We start from the raw sequence: 22,945 nt of genomic DNA, 5'->3' as shown, positions 1-22,945 counted from the left end.
ATGGGGAGTTAATTACCCTCAGAAATCTATAGCAAATCGTGAAATTAAGGCCGCGTTAATCCGTGGTTAAAAAGCTCCACAGGGAAAGAAGAAGGCTGCTCATCCTTCAGAAAAGAGAAACGGCGACCATGGTTATCATCGTTTTATTTGGATCCAAGTGCTAATGGATGAAAGTGCTAAAATTTAGTATTATGCTATCCAAACAGAAATGCTAATAGGGTGGGCTAAACTTTAACTAAGTCTTAAAAACTTTAGCAAAGATACGAATGCTAATAAGTGCTAAAATTTAGCATTTAACTTTAGCCCATCCAAACAGATTTTAAGCCGTATACGCGGGGTTAATTATCTCACAGGATTAGCAGGGGAGCAGTTTCTCTTTTGTACTAGCACTGACGAGCCTTGCCCACGTTAGCTGCTGTGAAAAGGGTCGCTGGTTCGGTTTTGGCTCGTACCTGCGGATAAGAAAAGACGAAGAGGAGATCGGGAGAGCGGGCGTTCGTGGCCAGGCTTGGTCTTTTCGGATATGGGTATTATCCGCTCTCGAAGTTCCGCAGCCTCTCAAATCCTGGCGCTCAATTTGGTCGATCCGAGCATCGTGGGAAAATCTAAATCTGCTCCACGGCACCGGCTGTGCAGTCTCCCGTCCCCGCGTGGGGTTCACCGATACTGTCACTGAACAGCGCTCGGAATAAATATATCAATGAAACAGGGACAGATCGATCAGAATTTCAGGATTTTTTAAATTTGAGGGCATCGGAATTTCAGAGTTTCACATATTGATGATCCACGCTTTACCCAGTGCAACTTAGCTGTGCGAAATTGCAAATGCCATTTAATTCATTTATTCCGAAAGAAAGATAGATTCCAATTATCTGATGAGGTTAAGAAATCTGTTGCTGGCGAAAGAACCTGTAGCGTAGTGGTTACAAGAGACTTAGTAGCATCTTAGATCCTGCCATCCTAGCTTTGACTTCATGTGAGAGTGGTAGCTTTTTTAGAATTTAACAGCTACAGTGGCGATGTTCCCATAACGAGGTGCTTGCGGTGACTTCATCAATTTCGAGGATTTGCCGGCTCGATCTTTGAAGATGCTTGAAGATGCTCGTAGAGGTAGAGTTTACGTACGTGTATTTATAAAGATGAATGTGCATGCGTTACGATTGTTCGCAAGTGTCTGAGTTGTACTGTGTAATTAAAAAAAAATAGTACTCATAGTGAAATTTTCTGCATTCCAAGGGCACCCCCCCCCCGGACTTCTACGAAGCAAAGCCCAGGATTGCGTTGTGCTTTACGCTTGACATTGGGCCGTTTGGCGCTCATCCGTGTGGGCCGAGACAATAGCCCATGTACACACTAAACAAAAGAAGTCTTCAGAGATTATTATGGTGGCCCATCTCGCCTCACCTGCCACCGGACTCTCTCAATTAATGCCGACCGGGCCAACACGATGTTCCGTTCCGTTCCGTCCCTGTCAAGTTTCGACACGTAAACCAACCCCGCGAGAACTCTTTTTTCTCATCCACAGCTACGACCGCACCCGAACCCACAGGCACCCTAACAATCTCCCCGGCGAAATCCACACTCTTCTCTTCGGCCGGAGGCAAACAAAATCCCAGAGACCCAGACCCCGTCCCCAATCAGCAGCGCCCAGATCCGGACTCTGGCACCCGGGCCCCACGGGTCAGAGTCCCGATCGGTGCTCGGCCCCGCCACGTCTCCGCATAATACCACATGGTCCACGCCCCCCGGCTGTCTCTACCTCCTCCCCTCGCCTTCCACCTCCTCACGACGCGAGGAACCGATCAGGCCACCGCCGCGCACGCCGGAGATCCGCTCCGCCCGCGCGAGCACGACCGATCCGAAACCCCTCGTCGGATCTCCAGGGATCTGACGGAGGATCGGCGCCTTGGCTGCTGACCGGGCGGGGCACGCGCGCACGCCGGCCATGGCGCGCGGTGGCGGGGGCGGGTGCTGCCCCTCGATGGATCTGATGCGGTCGGAGGCGATGCAGCTGGTGCAGGTCATCATACCCGCCGAGTCCGCGCACCTCACCGTCTCCTACCTTGGCGACCTCGGCCTCATCCAGTTCAAAGACGTAAGGCCGCCTGCCCCCTGCTCGTCCCTCCGATTGCGTTGTTCCGGGCTATGGTATCTAGAGGTTTTATTCATTGAGGGGGTGGGGGATCTCGTTGGTGCTCGTGCCGAATCCCCACGTTTTGATCTAAGGTGGTGGCTGGGTGATAGCACTTTGAGATCGGGGTTTCCTGGGAACTAGAGAGGGATTCCTGTCGGCATTACGAAATTGCAGAATTTGCAGCTACAACGCGCAATTTTTTTACTGTTTACTGTACTTGTACATTGGAAATTGTGGTATAATGGTTCGCATTGGCGTGATCGGTGGTAATCGGAGCTGGAAATTTAGCATAGGAGTGCTTTCTAATTGGGAGCTATCTCACATATGACGTATGCACTACTTGCAGTCGATGGAAGTAGAGTTCCTTGCAAAAAGTTTCTGTTAGCATGCAATTGAGCTTGATTAGTAGACCGTGAAGGATGTGCGATGCTTCAAAACTGCTCTAGGTGCTTTTTTTTTTTGCTTCTTGTTTTTCTGTTAACCTGGTTATTGTTTTTCCACCTCAGCTTAATGCAGAGAAGAGCCCGTTTCAGCGGACATATGCTGCCCAGGTACTTGCCTTTTTAACCTTGACATCAATTTTGTCTTAATTTTGCCTTAACGTTAACTTGAAATCTTCACCAATATGCTAGTCCCTTCTGGTCGCAGAATATCTCTTTTGCTAGTGATGAATTTGAACCCTTTTCCCATGATAAATTAGGGTGTTACCTTGACTAGATAATATAAACTTTTCATTTTCTGAAACCATGGTTGATGCATTTGTATTTGTTTACTATATAAAGTATAACTAAGATTATTTACCCATTCGTTCTATTCTTTTTCACTGTGGTTTTTGCTCGGCTTTACTTGTTGTACAGATCAAAAGGTGTAGTGAAATGGCTCGCAAGTTGAGGTTTTTGAAGGAGCAGATGTCAAAAGCTGAAATATCAACCTCTCCTACACAACTGAATGAAACTCATCTGGAATTTGATGACTTGGAGGTATTGTAGTCATTGGGATGCTCCCTGATGGTTCACAGTCTTTAGATCTTAAGTTGCTCTTTTAACACTGCCTTATAACAGATAAAGCTTGGAGAACTGGAAGCTGAGCTAACTGAAGTTAATGCAAACAATGAAAAGTTACAGCGGACCTACAATGAGCTGTTAGAGTACAGTACTGTTCTCCAAAAGGTATACTTTTTCTGAAGTATTTTATTGCATTGATTATACGTTTGATGCACACTTACTTCAAGTAAAGGAGTTAATAGTCAGGCCATTATAACTTTATTTATTTCTGTTGTTAGTTTCTTTCCTTGCTGCCAGAACATATGTTGAATAACTCTGCACAAATATCTGTCATGTCTAATATTACCTCTGGATTGAACTACTTTAATTTTGGCTACTAAGACTTGGTTCTTCATCTTATTCTTTTGCTTTATGTTTTCCAGGTAATTATTAAAAAGATACATCTACTCCCTCAGCAACCTTATTCAATAGTGATATGACAATTTAATGACAGAAGCATGCCATATATTTGCCCACTAATCAGTCCTGATTTATGCTCTAGTCATTTGATGCAACACATTGGATGCATAAATTCATGACCCGACTCTTCTGTTGTCATTTGATTGTGTGCATGTTTTAATGTCATCCTAGTAAAGAACTACTCTAAAGTGAGCCAGTTTGTTTAATTATTTTTTTTCCAGGCTGGTGAATTTTTCTATTCAACTCAAAGAAGTGCTGCAGCACAACAACGGGACATAGAGGCAAATCAATCTGGTCAAACTTCACTTGAGAGCCCCTTGTTGGAACAGGTAATATTATTCTTTTGATAAAGCAGCGTCACCCTCCTTCCTTCTTATGCTATATTTTTTATTATATGGCCCTTTTAATTAAGATATTGCCACATTCTTTTAGGAGATGTCAATGGATCCATCAAAACAAGTGAAGCTTGGCTCATTGAGTGGACTTGTGCCAAAGGAAAAGGCTATGGCTTTTGAACGAATCTTATTCCGTGCCACAAGGGGTAACATATTCCTTAGGCAGGAACCTATTGATGAGCTGGTCACAGACCCAGTTTCTAGGGAGAAGGTTGGCATATATTTTTTGAGCAATATATTTATATTGGTGATTCTTTGGAAAAAATTGTGTTACTGACCCTTTCAAAAATTTCTAATTTGATAGCGTTTCCCATTTATTTGCACAATTAATGAGAAGAAAAATCAGAATGATCACAATATAACTATTTCCTTCTACTAAAGAAAATGGTAGGCAAGTACTCTGCCAACTCTGATTGCGCTGACACTGATATTTATGATCTTTTTGATATTTAAGTGATTAATTCATGAGTGATGATTGCTACAATTGACAATGTCTCCCATTTACCAGCACATTGATTCTGTAACTGCTTACTACTCACTCTGAATACTTGTTCTATCTCGAGCATAAATTTTTTCGAGGACAATTCTGACTTTAAGCTTACTGTTTATCATTTGCTTGGACTTAGTTGCCAACCTTTTGTATGACAACGCAGGTAGCGAAAAATGCATTTGTTATATTCTATTCTGGAGAGAGAGCAAAAGCCAAAATTCTGAAGATATGTGATGCCTTTAATGCAAATCGTTACCCATTTCCAGAAGATGTTACCAAACAACTTCATGCTGTTCAGGAGGTCAGCACTTAAACACAATGTTTGCTGATATTCTTTATTTGTTTTCATTGTGGTAGATGATAACTTTTGACACTTTACATGGATTTAGAAACTCTAGTTAGAAAATTCAACATATGCATATACGTTCTTTGCATCTGATTTGGGTTTGAACCCGGTTCGGATGCTATTGGGATCATTGATACCTATTTCTATTCAAAAAATGAATCCGCCTGGGTTCTAAGATTGCGATGATATCAATTTTTAATGCTTAATTCCCTAAGTGAAGAGAACATCTAGACTTCGTTCTGCTGTTCCTCAATCATTGATGATGTTGTTGATTGCTAAAACTGATCTGCTGACTTCTTGCTTGCATTCTCGAAAGTTTGGAATTAAGGCTGAGCACTGTTATTAGAGCCTTTTCCTCTATCGGTATTTAAACATATGATATGTTCTGAATTTCTGAGGTCTTATAGGTATCTGGAAGGATCTCAGAGTTAAAGGCAACAATTGACATGGGCTTAGCTCATCGTGACAGTATACTCAAAAGTATTGCATCTGATTTTGAGCAGTGGAACCATCTGGTAAGCTTCTATTGTTTTCTCCATGCATTTGATGAAATTTTGAATCTTAAATTTTGTCCGAAAAGTTCGGTTTTGCTTTACTTCGTATTGTATTTCTCTTGTACCACAATTTCATTACTAAATTGCAAAACCAATGCTACAGGCAAAGAGGGAAAAAGCAATTTATCACACTTTAAACATGTTGAGTGTTGATGTAACGAAGAAATGCCTAGTTGCTGAGGGCTGGAGTCCTGTTTTTGCAAGTGTTCAGGTACTTAAAAATCCATGGTCTCTCGTGATATTTTCCTTGTACCTTCTTGATTCTCCTTTTCACATCTAATTCCTGCATGATTTATAATGGATCTCTGCAGATTCAAGATGCTCTTCAGCGTGCTACTGTTGATAGCAAATCCCAAGTTGGCTCAATCTTTCAAGTTCTCAACACAAAAGAATCTCCTCCAACATATTTTCAGACAAACAAGTTTACATCAGCATTCCAGGAAATTGTTGATGCGTATGGGTATGTTTTGTAAACTACCCTTGCAGCCCTTACCATATCCTCTTATGGGGAGCTAAATTCTATAGAGCAGTTAACTTTGGCTATAAAGTAGTAGCTCGATTTTATGCTCTTGATTGCCCTTATATGGACTTCAATATTATTTGTTTTGTGGGCTGCTGATATAAGATACTAAAATCAATGTCTTTGTGATGCATTCTTCAATTTCCCCTAGTTTATTTTAAGAAACCATGTTCCCTTCCTCATTCCTGTTTTCAGCCTGCTACCAATCCGTTTCCTGAGAAGCATGAACTTTCTATTTATCTTGAAGGGATTAGAAAAAATGCACTCTATTACAAAACATGTTTCAGACTATTATTGATGCTACATGTGCGCAATATTTTCATTGATCTTCTTGGATATCTTCTCTTATCCATCAAATAACCAAATCGTCCTCTTTCCATCCAACAAACTGTCGTCTCAAATACATTTCCCGTCTTTATTCTTGACACCTTTTTATTTAGACATTCATAGCGCATGTTGATCAAAAGAAGTGTCAATCGTTCAATATTTCTATCAAAACTTTTTCTACCAGCTGTTTGGGAAATTCTATAAATTACTTCCTTTGACTAAAACTAACATGAACTGCTTATTTTGGTAAATAAAGAAGTGGGATTCATGTTGTTCATGTTTATGGTTTTGCTCAATACTTTTAAGGTGGATAGGTTCTAACATTGTCTTCCATGTGGTACAGGGTAGCCAAATATCAAGAAGCAAATCCTGGAGTATTCACCATTGTCACTTTCCCTTTCTTATTTGCTGTCATGTTTGGCGATTGGGGCCATGGAATTTGCTTGTTACTTGCAACACTATATCTGATAATCCGGGAGAAGAAACTAGCTTCACAGGTTTGTCCACTGTCTCAATTGCATTTTGCCTCAATTATCTATATGATGTACGTACGATTCTACAACCTATTTGGACTTATGACAGCCTTGTTCCCCAAGACCTAGTTTTTTTCCTCAAGTATTTGTTGTTTTGTTTATATTCTGTGCTAGGCTGTGTGACATCTGATTTATGTACAGAAACTTGGAGACATAATGGAGATGATGTTTGGTGGGCGTTATGTGATTTTTATGATGGCCCTTTTTTCAATCTACACGGGATTAATATACAACGAATTTTTCTCTGTCCCATTTGAACTTTTCGGTAAATCTGCCTATGCGTGCCGTGATCCTTCTTGTAGGTAAGGAAAATGAAATAAGTAAAACCTATATTAATTTACTTTCTTATAAATTGCATAACATTTAGCTCACCTATTTCCCCACTTTGGTTATAGAGATGCTACTACTGAAGGATTAGTTAAGGTAAGAGGTACGTACCCTTTTGGTGTTGACCCTGTCTGGCATGGTAGCCGCAGCGAGCTGCCGTTTCTGAACTCATTGAAGATGAAGATGTCAATCCTTCTTGGAGTTGCACAAATGAACCTTGGAATTCTGATGAGTTACTTCAATGCAAAATTTTTCAGGAACAGTCTTAATGTGTGGTAAGTTTATATGCCTTCTGACAGACAACATGGCGTTCTATTTTGAGATGAGGATATATATAACAATTGTGTAGTAGCTGATCCTTTCGTAGTCTTTGGTATAATCACTAGATTGTTATTATTCTGATTGTATTCCTTCGATTCAGGTACCAGTTCATTCCCCAGCTGATTTTCTTGAACAGCTTATTTGGTTACCTGTCCTTGCTCATCATTATTAAGTGGTGCACGGGGTCAAAAGCAGATCTGTACCATGTTATGATCTATATGTTCCTTAGCCCAACAGACGAGCTTGGGGAGAACCAATTATTTAGTGGCCAGAAGACAGTGCAGGTATATATTCCTTATTGATAAGTCCCCTCTGTGCAGCAAACTAGTCAATTAGGCATAACAATTTGTCATCTCCTATGCAGCTTGTTTTACTTCTGCTTGCTTTGGTGTCCGTGCCTTGGATGTTGATTCCAAAGCCTATTCTATTGAAGAGGCAACATGAGCGAGTATGTTTATACAGTATCCCACATTCTTTTGCTGCCTTTTGGCTACAGTTTAATTTACATTGACTGTTTCTTTTCAATCAGAGGCATCAAGGCCACCAATATGCAATGCTTCAGGACACCGATGAATCAGTGGGAGCAGAGTTGGGGGAACATCATGATGAATCACATGACCACGAGGAGTTTGAGTTCAGCGAAGTTTTTGTTCACCAACTGATCCACACGATCGAATTTGTTCTTGGTGCAGTCTCAAACACAGCTTCGTACCTTCGTCTTTGGGCTCTGAGGTAATACTACTTTAAGCAAGTGTCTTCAAACACGGCCTCACCTACTCACCATCCCATACTTACATCATTATTCACACACGGACTGAACAAGCAATTGATATTATCCCTGCAGTCTTGCGCACTCAGAGTTGTCCACTGTATTCTACGATAAGGTTCTCCTACTAGCATGGGGGTAAGTCAGAGGAATCTGTCAAGTTCTCAAAACAGAACTACTCTAAGTTCTTAAAAAAAACTTGCTCTGAAATCTAACTGTTTGCTCTTGTAGGATGAACAATGTTATCTTCCTTATTATTGGCATCATCGTCTTTGTCTTTGCCACGATTGGTGTCTTGCTTGTTATGGAGACTCTGAGCGCATTCCTTCATGCGCTGAGGCTTCACTGGGTGGAGTTCCAGAACAAGTTCTACGAAGGTGATGGTTACAAGTTTGCTCCATTCTCGTTCACGCTGATTCGTGAGGAGGAAGATTGAGCTCGTTGGTCATTTGTATTTATTGTAGCCGATGTAAAATCTTGGGTGGCCTTTGTTCCCAGAACAATCATTTTTTCATCTGTTGTCTCGGAAGGATCATAAACCTCCAGTCCCTTGTTTAAGCGTGGGACGAAACAGCATCATTTTTCCTTCCTTAGCTACGAGCCGTGCAGAGGATTTTTGGGTCGGTCGGCAGCACATCTAAGGTGATATCACCCTTGTATGATGCTAATAAGTAGTTGCCGATTGGGCGATGTGTATGTTGGATATAAATAAGCACTGTATTGAAGATTAAACATTTCATTGTGTCCAATGCCAATAAAAAGTGCTATTTGCTTTATGATTGATCTCCTACAGTTGTGTCCCCACTTTATCTTCTGTTGGCCGTACTTAGCATCTCAATACTTGATCTGGTATCATTTATACGCTCGGTCAATTAGCTCTTATGTTTGCAAAAGCTAAACCCAAAGTACTACACTTTATAAACATGATAAATTCGTCCGACTGCTGTTGTCACATAACATCAAAGCAAAGCCTAAAAGAAATCTGACGGCAAAACTAGAGCAGTCAAGATGAGGCCAGCTTCCTTAATCGTCGATGTTGGGGACGCTGCTGGCACTGCGCCTGGCGCTGCTGAAAGGTCCTGTGACGGTCCGGCCGACGAACTTGCCGGCCTTGCTGAGTCCGCTCCCGAACGCGCCAATTCCGGAGCCCACGGCGCCGATGCCCGTGCCCACCATCCCGACGCCCGAGCCGCCGGCACTGGTGCCCGAGCCGGCCGGGGTGCCGGCCGTCGCCACGCCCGTGCCGGCCACGTTGGTGACCGTTGACGCCGTGCCGCTGGCCGCGTCCGCGGCGCCGCTGACGGCCGCCGTCTCGCTCCTCACCTTCCGCCGCTCCTCCACGGTCCGCTTCTCCAGCTCCAGGGCCTCCTGCGCCTCCGCCTTGGTGAACTGGTGGTACACCACCTGTACGAGCTTGCAAGGCAACAACGTCAGGTTAGCGGGCGTGCGCCGGCGAGCTAAACACGAACGCGGCAACAATGGCGAGGTGATCGGATCTTGCCTTGATGGTGAGCACGCCTCTGTCTTTCTTGTCCTTGACCTTGGTCGTGTCCAGCGACGACAGCAGCTGCAGGTTCACCTCCTGCACGGTCTCCATCCCCAGGTCGTTCAGGGGCAGCTTGGCGATGCCCAGCCTCTTGTCCTGCTTCATCTTGTCCTCGTCGAACACCTGCAAGCGCAGGGAGAACTCAGGCCACCTCCTCTGCTTGCTTCCTATCTGGAAGGGAACAAGTGAGGTTCGTGTGTACCTCAAGAATCAGAGCCTGCGTCTCCTTGTCTTCGGAGATCAGCTCGAACGTCTCGTTCCACTGAGGATTGAGGTTGTCGTCGATAACACTGGTCTTCTCCCTGAACATTGGGCGTATGAACAGGACCACGTAGGGGTCGGATTTGCCGATGAGCTCCTTGTTCTTGAGGGATTCCGCGCGCACCACGGTGACCGTGAGCTTCCCGTGTGGCTTCAGCTCAAGATCGCTGCACAAGAGAGCACGAGATTCTGTCTGTCATCCTAACATGTTTTTCGAGTCGACAAATCAACGAACTTCTTGTGTCGAGTTCGGTAGCAGTTTGTGTTAACCTGACGTCCACGTCGACTCCACCCAGTGGAACAACAATTCTATGTGGCCATTGGAGCATGTCAGTGATCAATGACGCCACTGTATCCTACAGAAAGATAACAGGCAAATGTGAGCCTTTTTTCTGCTCAGACTTCGTAGACGGAAATGAAACAAAGGTTAAAAAAAAAGGAATGGGAAATCCATTTCATACGTCAATCATGTCTGAAAGCCCAGGCATTGCGGTCAGGCTTCCTCCCACGGCTTTCAATACGTAGTCGATTCTCGGTTTTGGCTGCAATTGCAGGGAAACCATGCGCCTCAAAAACAAATATATTACAAAGAAACAAAGCCTGTTCCCATGTTATGGAAACAAGAAAAAAAATAAAGATTGTTCTCATATACATCTCTGGCACCAAAGGATCTTCGAAATAGCACTGAAAAGTTAAGCCTGATTAAAAAGAGGAGTTTGAGTAGTCAAAAGAAACACACCTCTGCCAGAAGAGCAACAACAACAGCAGAGATGCATGGTATCTCGTCCGACAATTGGAAGACCACACGGATGATGGTGTACACCTGAAGGTTCTTAAACTGTATAGGTACATGCAAATAAACACGATAAACTGTTAAACTAATCAGTACTAAATGTGAAAACAAAAATTGCAGTTTAAACATGAGTTCCTGTTTCTAGACAAGTGTAACATAAATTTTTGCACCGCATTCAGATAATGGTATAATTGTACCGGAGTCTAGCAAAATAAATTTGGACGATCCATGTTTTTACTTGGTCTGCTTAAGCTAGAAATATGAATATCATCCATATGGTAAAATATTGTATGTGTAGTTACTTTCATTAAAGAATACAGCACTTCTTTTGTAGAAGATGCGAGAAATTAAAGATCATATTGCTTTTGGCCAGGTTGTGTGGCAGTCTGCAAACCTGAATGGGAAGTGAAGCAACAAGTGTTTCGACTGCAAGAATGATATTTGGATCCCCACCCCACCGGAAGTCCATGTCCATTGTAATCTGCCCTTTCTTAAAACTCTGAATCCGAATACCTGAACACAGAAAAACGTCTGTCACAGTGAGATTTTGTGAGAGCACATAATTGTGAAATCGACACCATTTTGTCTCAGCAACCTTCTATTTTCGGTGGAACAGTTCCAAGGGAGAGTCTGCTGAACTTCAGTGAGGATATGCCTGGTGGTCGATATTCATCGAGTACTGGTTCCACAGAATCCCTGATGACCATGGTTGCTGCCTGTAATCGGATGCAACTGCAAATCATGACAGTTCTTGACAGCAAAATGGCCAATTAAAACGGCAAAGTGGTCAGATCTGCATGTATCTTAACATGGAACTGTCCCCTTTCCAAGGAGTTATCTTACCTCTTCAACAAAGGGCCAAAGCTTGCTCAATTGTTTGTTGAGCCATTTGACCTGAAAGCAAAACCAAAATGTGTGTCAAATTAAGCATGCAAGCAACAAATCAAGGGGTTTTAACTCTTGGAGAAGCAAGAGCACTTCTTCTTAATGAAATATGTGCTCAGGCACGTTCGCAAAAAAAAAGGAGAAGCAACTGCAAGCAATGGAGCAGTGGATGTTTCATTTTCCAGCTTTATATATCAATTACAAGAATTAAATTCGGATAACTTTGCAGTACTGACTGGGACAGGAATTGGTAGAATGTACACTGTAGTACTGTACCCGATATAACGATGGCATTTCACATGTCATGATTTGCTACATCAAAAGAGCGCCAAGTCAAGTAGCATTTCACCTGTTCATATTCTGGGAATGATATCCACTGGGGGACATTTTCTCCACATATTTTCTTCACGTCTTCACGGTTGAGAGATCCCAGTGAATTGATATCTGCAGCCTGTTTAAAAATGTATCATTGTCAAATTTATCATAAAAGTAAGACCTACAAATTTAACACCATAAACTCGGACGAAAACAAAATTACAGTGAAGAGACATCCCCTTCCAAGACACATGCTGAACACAAATCACCAATAGCGAAACAAGAGCAATGTTCTTAAGTCTGAAGCCCCAATCTATGGGCTATGTCGATTCAGTCGTATTGCTCCAAATCGAAGATATCAACCGATGCTTTCAAGTTTCAACAACCGATCGGTATTTACCAACAACCGAGGGCTTATCTCCATCGGTAAATCCAAGTTTAACTGAAGGTGAGGGGTACGAAGATAAGAACTTCTTCATAGATCAAATCGGGATGATGATGCAGTTGCGCTTGCCTTGTTGCTGCGCTTGGCGGCGCGGCGAGACATGGCGCGCGCCCAGCCGGCGATCAGGGCGACGCCGACGATCATCCCCATTACGAATCCCGATATGAACCCCATTCCGCCCTCTCCCTTCTCAATGTGCAAGGAACAGGGGAGGGAGAAAAAGATCGAGTGAAAAATTGGCAATCAAGTACGGAAATTCTTGGATCAAAATAAAACTCTAAAAAAAAATTCTTGGATCAAAATCGATGGCGATCCTCTCTCCAAATTGTTTTACTGCTAACGCTCCATCTGGGGCCGATTTTTTCGCGTGCAATTAGGAACAATAAAGAGTGTAGATAGAGAGAGGGGGTGGGAGGGAGGAGGGAGGGAGAGAGAAAGAGCGCCGACGTGCGATTGGTGAAGATTGTCACGGCGAATTTCGCATGGCTGGATCTGTGCATGCCTTTTACGCGTTAGTCCCTCCCTAGAGATGAGTGCTTGGTGACTGGTGAGCCTCCGATCCCACATTTCCACGGTCCAAAGCCGGCCAATGTACAGTCCAATTTGTCAATGTTAGCACCTGGGTCCCGGGCCATCTGGCTAAAAAAACGGATTTCAGTTGGAAGGGGGCTCCTCTGACTCTGACGATAGACCAGATCATGACGTGGTCACTAACCTGTGGGGCCCGCGGATGCGGGCCCGCATTGTCAGTGACCCATTACAGCGACTTGCCGGCTTGACGTCAGTTTGGACCAACTAGGTTAGCTGAGTTATTTTGTGGATTTTATTTCATTTTCGAATTTCGGGATTTCAAAACCTGTCAAATGTGGTTCGTGAACCGAATAATAAGCAAATATCCCAACAGCTATTCATGCGGCAACCAATTTTTTCAGTCTATTAGTACGCTCGGATCTCCATGGCGTGTTCATCTTCTTTTTTTTCTTCATAGCAACTCAAGCTATCTCTACTTTACTGGTCCACTGTTGGTACCACCCATCAGTTCCTAACAGGTTGTGCCAATAGGCTAGTGCCATTTGGGGCAAAATATTTCATGGACTCTGCTACCAGGTATAATAACATTACACTCTGAAAGGCCATGACAGGGGGCGCCGATATGCCCACAAAGGCACAAAGACAAGCTGCAAAAGCAGAAGAAGAAAAAAGTCAGGGTCCGCATAACACACTGCCAATTGCAAGTTGACCAAAAAAGAGGAAAGAAAAAGAAAAGGGTCACGAGGCTTGGACAAAAAGAACCCTCGCTTTCATTGACCCTTTACACTTTGCTGGAAAAAGGAGTAAAGGGCAGGGCTTAGACTGAGATATTCAGGAATCAGGAGAGAACAAATTGTCACTAGTCCTACTACGAGGTTGCTCCATGCCCAACCAGAAAGGGAAGGCTATCTGCAAAGTGTCCTCATCACAGTACTGTATTATATTCCTGCCCTGGCCCTGGCTGATAATATGACATCATATTGTTCCACGGCACCCTAGCCTGCATGCAAAGCAATATGCTAGCTTAGAAGGTTCATTTTTTAAAGGACCCTAATTTAGAAGACTCAGCTTGTTCTTCCTCCTTTATCCGGGATTTTTTTTTGAAAAACCAGCAGGAGCACCTCTACAGTATTTCCTATGTGAATACCATCTTATTTGTAGCAGTTGATTTTTTCTTATAATTTTGACCACTCATCTTATTCAAAAAATTATGTAAATACCATCTATTTTGTTTGTGATATGCTTTACTATTATAGGTATTTTAAGCATGATTTAACTTTTTATATATTAGCAATAAATTTTTGAATAAGACGAATAGTCAAAGTTGTAAGAAAAAAAATCAATGGTGACAAATATTTTAATACGGAAGGGGGTCATTTGTTTGGTGCCTTTAGTTCATTCATCCAAAAGCATCCATTAAACTTCCTGTCGCGAAGTTGCCTCTAAGAAGATTAATTCAAGGTAATTGGGTGGAAGTCACGTTTCTCTCGAATCTCGGATGCAGGAATTCCACGGGCCTGTATAGAAAAAAGATATGCTTTGCACATGACACTCTCAGAATAATAGTATTTCGCATACATATAAAGCTCACGAATTGGATTCACGACTTCTGGAAGCTCGAATGTGCGTGTACCTCGTGGCCGATCTCGATTTGATTGATGTAGGGTATGCCGGATTGCGGATATACACTCTCCTCCCCATGCTAAACCCTAGGGCCACTAGCCATAACCACAACACTCCAAGCAGATCGCGGTGGCTCCTTGACCGCACACGCTACGCCCGGGCCGAATCTGCGTTGACCAATTTTGACCTCCGGCCCCACATTCCCTTCATTAAACCCGCTCTTAATTGCCCCTCCGCGACCCGATCCTACATTCCCACCTACACACGCGCCAGCTGGCTCCGCCTCCAACCATCTCTTTCTCCCCTCCCCTCCCTCTCTATGATCTATCCACGCGAACAGGTCACACCCTCGACGCTGAGCAGATCCGGCGGCCTCCCACCCTCCCACTGACCGTGGGACAGGAAATCCGTCGGGCCCACTGGACAGTGTCCCGCATAGGATCCTCTCGCCCGCCCTCGAAGTCTCGAACCCGTAGCCGCGATGGAGTGAAGCGCGCACGCATCTGGGGAGGAGATGGTGGAAAGCCAACACACTTTTCGCTCGCCTGAGTCCGCTGCCTCGCTTTGCGGTGCTCCACCCCGCTTGTCTTGTCCCCGCCTCCGCCTCCGTCTGCCCGGCCCGCTAGGCCGCGACTGGCCTCTAAACCTACCTCCCCCCCCCACCCCCCCCCCCCAACACCCGGCGATGCCCTCGCGGCAGCCCCCGCCGCCGGCCCCGTCGCCGACCCCGGCCGTGGCGGCGGCGGTCGTCGCCGCGGACCTTCGATCCCGCGGGGGGCGCCACCGCCGCCGCGCATCAGCTGCCCCCGCAGCCACCGCGGGGGCCTCGGCCGCGGCGGCGCTGATCTTAGCGGTCGCCGTCGCGCTGCTACTGTTGTGGCGGAGGCGGAGGCGGCGGAAGCTGGCCGCGGCGGCGGGGGCGCAGCCGGCGGCCGAGCTGCGGAGACTGTCGTACCAGCATCTGCGGCGCGCGACGGGCGGCTTCGCGGCGGGGAGCAAGCTGGGTCAGGGCGGGTTCGGCCCGGTCTTCCGCGGCGCGCTGCCCCGGTCGGGCCAGCCCGTGGCCGTCAAGGTCATGGACGCCGCGGGGTCCCTCCAGGGCGAGCGCGAGTTCCACAACGAGGTCTCCCTGGCCTCCCACCTCCTCGGCTGCGCCGCCCCGGGGGCGCCGCCGTCCATCCTCCTCCCGTTCGCCTACTCGCTCTCCGCGCAGCCGCGCCGGCGGAGGATGATGCTCGTGTACGAGCTCATGCCCAATGGCTCGCTGCAGGACGCGCTGCTCGGGAAGAGGTGCCCGGAGATGGTGGCCGAGTGGCCGCGCCGCCTCGCCGTCGCCCGGGACGTCGCTGCCGCGCTCCACTACCTGCATTCCGTCGTGCAGCCGCCCGTGATCCACGGGGATGTCAAGCCCAGCAACGTGTTGCTGGATGCGGACCTCCGCGCTCGCCTCTCAGATTTCGGCCTCGCGCGGATCAGGTCTGAAGAGGAGGATGAGCTAGAGAGCGGTGGGATTGGGGCCGATGCGGATGGGAATGGCAATCCCGGCGGTGGATGTGACGAGGATGTGTCAGTGGCCGGCGAGAGCATGACTGCTGCCGCGGTCAATGGGGAAGACAATGCTGCCAAGTCACCAGAGGATGATGAGGCGTTCACCACGGCGTCTCCTGCAGAGGCTGCATCCACTTCTGGATGTGACAAGACTAGTGTTGGTAGCGGACTGAATGCCCGAAGCTGCAATGGTGGAGGAGCTGCAGGATCAGGATCTGGGAGTGACTGGTGGTGGCGTCAGGACAATGGTGGCGGTGGCGGTGGTGTTAAGGACTATGTCATGGAATGGATCAGGTCTGAGATCAAGAAGGAGCGGCCGAAGAATGATTGGATTGCGGGATCATCTGCAATTGCCCCTGTGACTTCAACGGAGAGGAAGAAGCCAAAGCGTCGCGCGCGGGAGTGGTGGCGTGAGGAGTATGCAGAGGAGCTCACTAAGAAGCAGAAACGGCGGGCGCTCGCCAAGTCGAAGAGTGACGCTGGTGCCATGTCTGGTATGCAGTGGTGGGAGAGGGATTGTGATTTAGAGGAGAAGGGGCATTCAAGGTGGAGGATGATGAAAAAAAGCTGGAGCCGGAGGAGCAGCAATGGCAATGTCAGCATCGGTTGGTGGGTGGACGGTGTGAGAAGGAGCAGCAGGGATTGGGCCAGTGGGGAATTTGTGCCCAAAAGTGGTGGCGCAGTGAGCAGCACACCAAGCATGAGAGGCACAGTCTGCTATGTGGCTCCCGAGTATGGTGGTGGAGGACCTCTATCAGAGAAATGTGACATTTACAGCTTTGGAGTGTTGTTGTTAGTTCTTATATCTGGACGCCGCCCACTCCAAATGACCACCTCACCAATGTCAGAGTTTGAGAAGGCGAGTCTCATCTCATGGGCGAGGCATCTTGCTCAGGTTGGCCGTTTGCTTGATCTTGTGGACCCTGCACTGCAGGACGTTGATCGAGACCAAGCGCTTCTATGCATTACCGTTGCGCTCCTTTGCATCCAGCGGTCACCAGCTCGCCGCCCCTCAAGCGCAGAGGTGCTTGATATGCTCGCTGGTGAGGGTGAGCCACCAACTCTTCCGTTAGAATTCTCGCCTTCACCTCCTGGCGGGTTCCCTTTCAAGTCCCGAAGGAAAGCCCGGTGAGTTTAGTTTATTGGTTAGATGAAAAAGGTAGTGTTAGTCTTTTATCCTTATGCTTGTTTCTTCTTGTACAATGCTCCTAATTTATCTGCTTAATTTATTGATATGTAAAGATCTTGATGGGACAAAACGGTGGTCAATTGGGTTCAGATTTGACAAGAACTGTTGCGCCCCATTAATCAATTGGATAGTCATAGTTTGGTTATTCTTTGTGCAAACTCCTTTCTATCCAGTCAATTGATTGATTGGAAACAAGTATGAATTTCAGTTCAAATTGACAAGATTTGTGCTCTATCAACCACATGCTTAATAGTTGTTTTGTTAACAGGAGTGCAAAGCTTGAACAGTTGATTTTGCAGAGAGACAGAGAGAGAGAGAGAGAGAGAGAGAAGCATGCTGCTTTTGGACATGCCTTTTCTTTTTTTTGGAGTAGTGCCCTGCCAGGCCCTCTGACTGCAGTGTGTCCTCCCCCTTTTGACAACCATTTGCTTCTAAACAAGCACACCCAGTTGTGTGATGGTTTGAACTTTCAAGCTTTCCTTGTTGCGCAGTTCCCTTTCACTTTTTTCGTTCCACTGAGATTGACTTTCCCTTAGCACTCTCACTTTCTCCAGCAAGTATATTCTACCTAGTTGCTGGCTTGCTTCGAACAGCTTGAAAAATAATCTTCAAGTAGGCCACTGTCGTGCATACTATCTGAAAAGGCCTTTTGTCAATCCTGCTAGTGTGGGCATATATACCTCTAATTGAGATTCGCTCTCTATACTTGAACGGCTTAACCTGGAATAAAATTCTGGGTCATGTTTTAAAGCAGTTACAGAAAAGTCCAAGCTTGTATAGACCTCCTACCCATTCTTTGTGCATTATATGAAAAATGTTCTCGCAGTGAGTTCTAAGACTTGTAAGTTATTTATCTGTTGAAACTACATCAGCCGGCATATAAATCAAACTACATCACCCCTTGCTAATTTGACACCAGCTTGTGCTATTCTTTCATTTTGTTATGCATTTATTTTGTCTTTGTTTGTTGTCAGTTCCTTCAACAGAAAATAAATGTCAACTCTAAACCATTCACATGGACTATGATGTGAAGGATAAAACTTCCTGCGCGTGAAGAACAAGGATAATCAGATAAATGTTGCCCATTTACTGAGAACCACTTGGCACTAACAACTGATCAAATCTTGGTCCATTCAGCTATATGATACTTGTAGCCAATGAAAGGTAATCTGATCCGTGTTTTTCAAAGTCAGATGTTGTCATGAATTTGAAGTAAGTGATTAACTTTTCATATGAATGGTATAGAAACATCTGGTCTGATGATGTCACAGAACAGTACATGTGGAAGGTGTTGTGATGGGCATATGTACTTCTTTGGGCTAACTGATGATTAGGAAGATGAAATTTATTCTCTGTCCCTTGGTTATGTAACGATGTAAGTAGATTTGTTGGACTGCTGGCAACTGATGATCTTTGCACATCGATACAAGGAAGCCTAGCAGGTGGAAACTTCGAGCTTGTTATTTCTGGCCGGCCATTTTACTGTTCAGTTTATGCTGCTCTTGGGGCAACTACAATTGAGATGATAAACAAATGAGGGAAATTACCTTGAGGCAAGTAGCAGGTGTTATGTGAATGTTTTCCTATATCGACCTTCAACCTTGTTTAGTCGATTAACGCTTATTTTAGCATGGTACTTCAATTGCAAAACGTGATTACACTGTTGCAAAGTTCATATAGTTTCGATGATATCATTTGTTATCAAAAAACCCTTTGTGTTTCTTTCAAAAAAATAACCCTTTCTGTTCGAAGTTTTAATGTCACGCAGTAGTTTGTTCATTCGATCAACGCGGTACTCCCACAACAATAGCGAATGACACGGCGTGCTTTGATGATCTGACGCGTTGAGTTGTCAAAAATACATGCATTGATTGCAACCTTGACACTTATCACCATCCATTATCGTTCCATTATGAGCTGCCCTGGAAGGTCATCAATCCATCGCGCAAATAAAACTTCAGCATTAGCATTATAAAATGCATATAAATAGCATTTCCTGGATGGCTCTGTTAACCCGATGCAGGAGCAAAAAGAGTGAGCAGGACGTTGAGTGTGTGTGTGTGTGTGTGTGGTGGTGGGGGTGGTTGGGGGTGTGGGGGGGTGGGGGGCGCGGCCGACAGATGCTTCTTGCTGAGTATCTTGAGTTGCCAATACAGTCAACGATTCCGTATGATGGAAGGGGAAAAAAAGAATGATCTATTTTGTTGCACTGAGGAATAAACGAATCCGTTACACTGTTGTATCCTGCATTTCCGAAACAAATCTACGGTATCCAGATGGCTGTTATGATAGAAGGGCATAACACTATGGCCATATACAGGTGGGGTAATTTGTCTGTTCACTTGTGTTCCTGCCGAAGGACGAGGTAGTTACGGCCGTTGTTCTTAAACATGTGAGAGATTTTCTTCACAATGTTAAGAAATGCTCTTTTGTCCTGCAGAAAGAGAGAATAAAAGGCAATCAAGATCTTGGACATCTAGTGGAGGGGATGGGTATTAAAAAATTACTGCAATGAAACTTAAAATGCAGTAGAATGCATCAAGAAAAAAAATGCGTCATAAAAAAGCTGAAGCTACCTCTTGAGTTACTAAACGAGGCCTGAACCTCAACACCAGATCTTGAGATGTGACTGGTGCAAGTGCACGAAGTACTGTCCTGACTTCCTCCTCTGTGATGGGTGATAATTCTGCCGTACTTGCTGGAAGAGATGCTTCTGAAGTTGGTTCCAAAGAAGACGGAATTTCATCCTTGACAGACAACATTCTGGTTACCTATACCAACAACATGTCAATTTTATTGCAAAGAATTTGGTGCAGTGTATGATAGATCGTTGAAACTTTCACGTGTAGAGTGCAAAAGTAAGAAATTACATACAGGTTCTGTCTTTATCTTTTTGGAGGCTGCAGCATTAGAAGTATTTGCACCACCACCCCCTGATCTCCTCTTTTGAGTGGCTTTGGATGGAGGTGTAGGGTCCTGAGCGTGCGCTGATGGTGTTGGTTTAGCAAGGTTGCTATCCACTTGTTCATTTTTGGGTACAACCAGTTGTTTTGGAGCACATTCTGGCGATGATGGTTCATCTTCCTGTTGGATGAAACATCTACAAATATGAATTCTATTCCACAAGATTGCTTGTGCTAATGCAAAAGCATATGCAAGTTCTAAGAATTCTTATCAATACATCTGTGTTTTTGTCGTCGGTGTCAGACTCATTTTCCCCAGCAGCTCGGCGGAGTAGCTTTTTTAGCTCCTGACCGGACTTGCTCAAGTTGTCGCTGCTGCCTAATTCATTCTCGTTGTCATCCTGTAAGTGTTACGATAGAAATCAGATATGGCATCTATCAATGTAGCTCTGGTTAAGGTGGGAGCATCTGCAGATCTAGTAAATAGCTTACTAGCAGTATATTGCAGCAGGCACATCATATCTCTGTTTACCTGCTTAATTTCAGGAGGAGCAGCCTCAGGATCTGCTAAATCAGGTCTTTCCTCTATATCAATGTCCAGAGTCTCATCATCATCAGTGAAGGTTTCTTCGTGCTCCCAATCATCACCTGATAAACAAAGGTTCCAGAATCAAGCTAACATGCATACTGGATTGGCTGAGAGCTTGGGTATGGAAAATGGTATATGATCTTTTTATTTCTATTATGAAACTGTGAATACTTCTGAAGAATAACAATAAAACAGGAGCTTATACTATATAAATGCAAGCAGAACCTCAGGTATCTCAGAATTAACAAAAAGTAGTATTTGACATGTATACCTTTCTCAATTTCATCATCCAAATCGAAGTCTCTGTCCTTCCCGCTTTCCTCGCCGTCCTCATCGATGCCTTTAGTAGTAAGCCCAACCCTGTTTCTCCTTTCAGCTTCCCCTTCTTCGTCCTCCTCAACTTTGACAGATTGATTTCCATTCCCATTCATATCTTCTTTCTTGGGGTGAACCCCATTTGTTACCCCTCCATTTACATCGTCAAGCCTCTTCACATCCGAACTAAAGGCAGCAGCTCCATTTGTAGCTGCCTTCATCAGCCACCGTTCATATCCAAATGCACTATTTCTCCTTCTATTCATCTTCTCTTCAGCTTCTTCCAAGGTCAGCTGTTTATACTGTGCAACTTTACTGAAGTTGTACCTGAGAAGACATAAAGAAACTGTTAAGGATGCTCTAACAAAATTACAAGTACTTGTCTCAGAAAATTATATTAGACGCTTTCTAGCACTTATTAGTAATGTCAGTACTTGAGGAAACCAATCTACTGGCACTTGAATCTTGCTGGTATAGTGTTCAGATGACTGATGATAACAGTTTGTTTAAAGACAGACACACACACAGAGAGAGAGAGAGAGAGAGAGAGAGAGAGGGAAGCAGAGCTCTACCAGGAACCAACTGGAACAGCAGTGATCTCCTTGCCTTTCAACGTTAGTGAATAGTATGTAGCCGGTGAGTCTTCAATTTGGCCTTGATACTGATGTTCACATATCTCATCCTCCAAAAACCAAGGCCGCCTGCTGTAGTACTTCTCCTATTTTTTCAAATGTGTGCTTATTAACAGGGGAAACATCAACTTATTGTCCTTAAGTTGCCACGCCCAGAACAAATTACCGCATAAGGATCTTCTAGCATCTGCATTTGCCAACTGCATAGTGCTAATGTTCTACTGGTACCAGATTTGTGAGGCAGCAGAACTACTTAATAGCACCTACAGTGTTATCTGAGTTCCATTGTGATTAGTTCACTACATTAATCAAATTAGGATACGCACTATTTTATAGGGATGAATGAAGCATATTATTAATTGAATAAGAATATCAGCATTATCAGGTTGTACCAAACAAAACCATGGTGATCATGATCATCCACGATCAAAAAAACCCAGTACCCGCATGTTCCCGGTAAGCTGCCGTCCTTGCGGGACATCCTTGCGGAGAGACCACCTGTTCCCCGCGCTCCTCTTCTTCGACAAGGGCGGCAAGCCGGTGGTGAACCTGCCGATGAAGTGGGCCTTCTCCGCGGAGGTATCCACCCGGACATCGTACTCCTGCGCAGCGCGCCACGGGGATTTACAGCAATCCCCGGTGGGGGGGATGAACGAACACCCAGGTGAGCCGCATTGCTCGCGCGAGCGGAAATCAGCATTCACGAGACGGCGCGCGGGGCGGTTACCCGGATGAGCCTGGTGACGGGGGCGGCACAGACGGCGCAGCGCCCGCGGGCGCGCGCCACGGCCCTGCCGCAGCCGGTGCAGAGGGTGGTGTGCCGGCACGACGTGCCGTAGAGGTCCGACGCGGCGCCGCAGCGCTCGCACGCCGCCTTCAGGACCAGGTCGGCGGGCGCGCCGACCCCCGTCCCCGTGCCCATGCCGCCGCGCGCCGCTCCCGGTGTTGTGCTCGGTACGTAGGGTTTGGTGTCGGTTTGGTTTGCGTGTTCGTCTGGGCCGTGGGAAGGGGACGTGGCGGATTTAAAGGGCTGAGATCGAAAACGGCAGGGAGGGCCCGGGCTCCCGTTTTCGGCTGGCTAGTTTCGGCCTCGCGCCTGGCGGCCGCGTGGTGTGGCCCCTGCTGGTGGGGACGGAACGAGCCGAAGCTGCAACGCGTTCGCGCGGGCGGGCCTGGCAAATTGCAAGCCGCGGA

The 22,945-nt window shown here is 45.6% G+C and overlaps 4 protein-coding genes across 8 annotated transcripts; 2 read left to right on the top strand and 2 right to left on the bottom strand.

The window, feature by feature from the left end:
* The first annotated feature begins 1,609 nt into the window (after positions 1 to 1,609).
* Positions 1,610 to 8,952, top strand: LOC112874747 (V-type proton ATPase subunit a3-like). The gene is made up of 18 exons (XM_025938255.1): positions 1,610 to 2,095; positions 2,641 to 2,685; positions 2,992 to 3,114; positions 3,196 to 3,303; positions 3,819 to 3,926; positions 4,030 to 4,203; positions 4,646 to 4,783; positions 5,236 to 5,343; positions 5,486 to 5,593; positions 5,694 to 5,842; positions 6,573 to 6,726; positions 6,904 to 7,064; positions 7,158 to 7,364; positions 7,511 to 7,694; positions 7,775 to 7,858; positions 7,940 to 8,142; positions 8,255 to 8,314; positions 8,408 to 8,952. Exons 1-18 carry the CDS (start codon positions 1,946 to 1,948, stop codon positions 8,610 to 8,612), a joined length of 2,469 nt encoding a protein of 822 aa, XP_025794040.1. The 5' UTR covers positions 1,610 to 1,945; the 3' UTR covers positions 8,613 to 8,952.
* A 128-nt stretch (positions 8,953 to 9,080) lies between these two features.
* On the bottom strand, positions 9,081 to 12,819 carry LOC112874748 (synaptotagmin-5-like). Its single transcript, XM_025938256.1, has 11 exons — positions 12,491 to 12,819; positions 12,011 to 12,112; positions 11,620 to 11,670; positions 11,372 to 11,492; positions 11,171 to 11,289; positions 10,723 to 10,821; positions 10,445 to 10,525; positions 10,254 to 10,339; positions 9,925 to 10,150; positions 9,678 to 9,845; positions 9,081 to 9,580 (listed from the first exon to the last, which is right to left on the bottom strand). Exons 1-11 carry the CDS (start codon positions 12,593 to 12,595, stop codon positions 9,200 to 9,202), a joined length of 1,539 nt encoding a protein of 512 aa, XP_025794041.1. The 5' UTR covers positions 12,596 to 12,819; the 3' UTR covers positions 9,081 to 9,199.
* A 2,255-nt stretch (positions 12,820 to 15,074) lies between these two features.
* LOC112876571 (receptor-like serine/threonine-protein kinase At2g45590) lies at positions 15,075 to 20,855 on the top strand. Of its 5 annotated transcripts, XR_003225337.1 has the most exons (3): positions 15,077 to 17,251; positions 18,346 to 18,476; positions 18,558 to 18,898. XR_003225337.1 is itself a non-coding variant. In XM_025940706.1 (2 exons), exons 1-2 carry the CDS (start codon positions 15,090 to 15,092, stop codon positions 17,846 to 17,848), a joined length of 2,430 nt encoding a protein of 809 aa, XP_025796491.1. In that variant the 5' UTR covers positions 15,075 to 15,089; the 3' UTR covers positions 17,849 to 18,267. The 5 variants fall into 5 exon arrangements, 4 of the variants coding, with proteins under 4 accessions (XP_025796491.1, XP_025796493.1, XP_025796492.1 ...); XM_025940706.1 differs by lacking the exons at positions 18,346 to 18,476; positions 18,558 to 18,898 and adding an exon at positions 17,581 to 18,267 and having other exon boundaries at positions 15,075 to 17,251; XM_025940708.1 differs by lacking the exons at positions 18,346 to 18,476; positions 18,558 to 18,898 and adding an exon at positions 20,762 to 20,855.
* On the bottom strand, positions 19,488 to 22,731 carry LOC112876572 (transcription initiation factor IIF subunit alpha-like). Its single transcript, XM_025940711.1, has 9 exons — positions 22,479 to 22,731; positions 22,195 to 22,353; positions 21,692 to 21,837; positions 21,076 to 21,446; positions 20,748 to 20,863; positions 20,494 to 20,616; positions 20,187 to 20,396; positions 19,889 to 20,083; positions 19,488 to 19,746 (listed from the first exon to the last, which is right to left on the bottom strand). Exons 1-9 carry the CDS (start codon positions 22,671 to 22,673, stop codon positions 19,651 to 19,653), a joined length of 1,611 nt encoding a protein of 536 aa, XP_025796496.1. The 5' UTR covers positions 22,674 to 22,731; the 3' UTR covers positions 19,488 to 19,650.
* Positions 22,732 to 22,945: the final 214 nt, after the last annotated feature.

The sequence above is a fragment of the Panicum hallii genome, chromosome 9 (assembly GCF_002211085.1).
Source record: "Panicum hallii strain FIL2 chromosome 9, PHallii_v3.1, whole genome shotgun sequence".
Lineage (NCBI taxonomy): Eukaryota > Viridiplantae > Streptophyta > Magnoliopsida > Poales > Poaceae > Panicum > Panicum hallii.
This window is presented reverse-complemented; position numbering and strand designations above follow the sequence as displayed.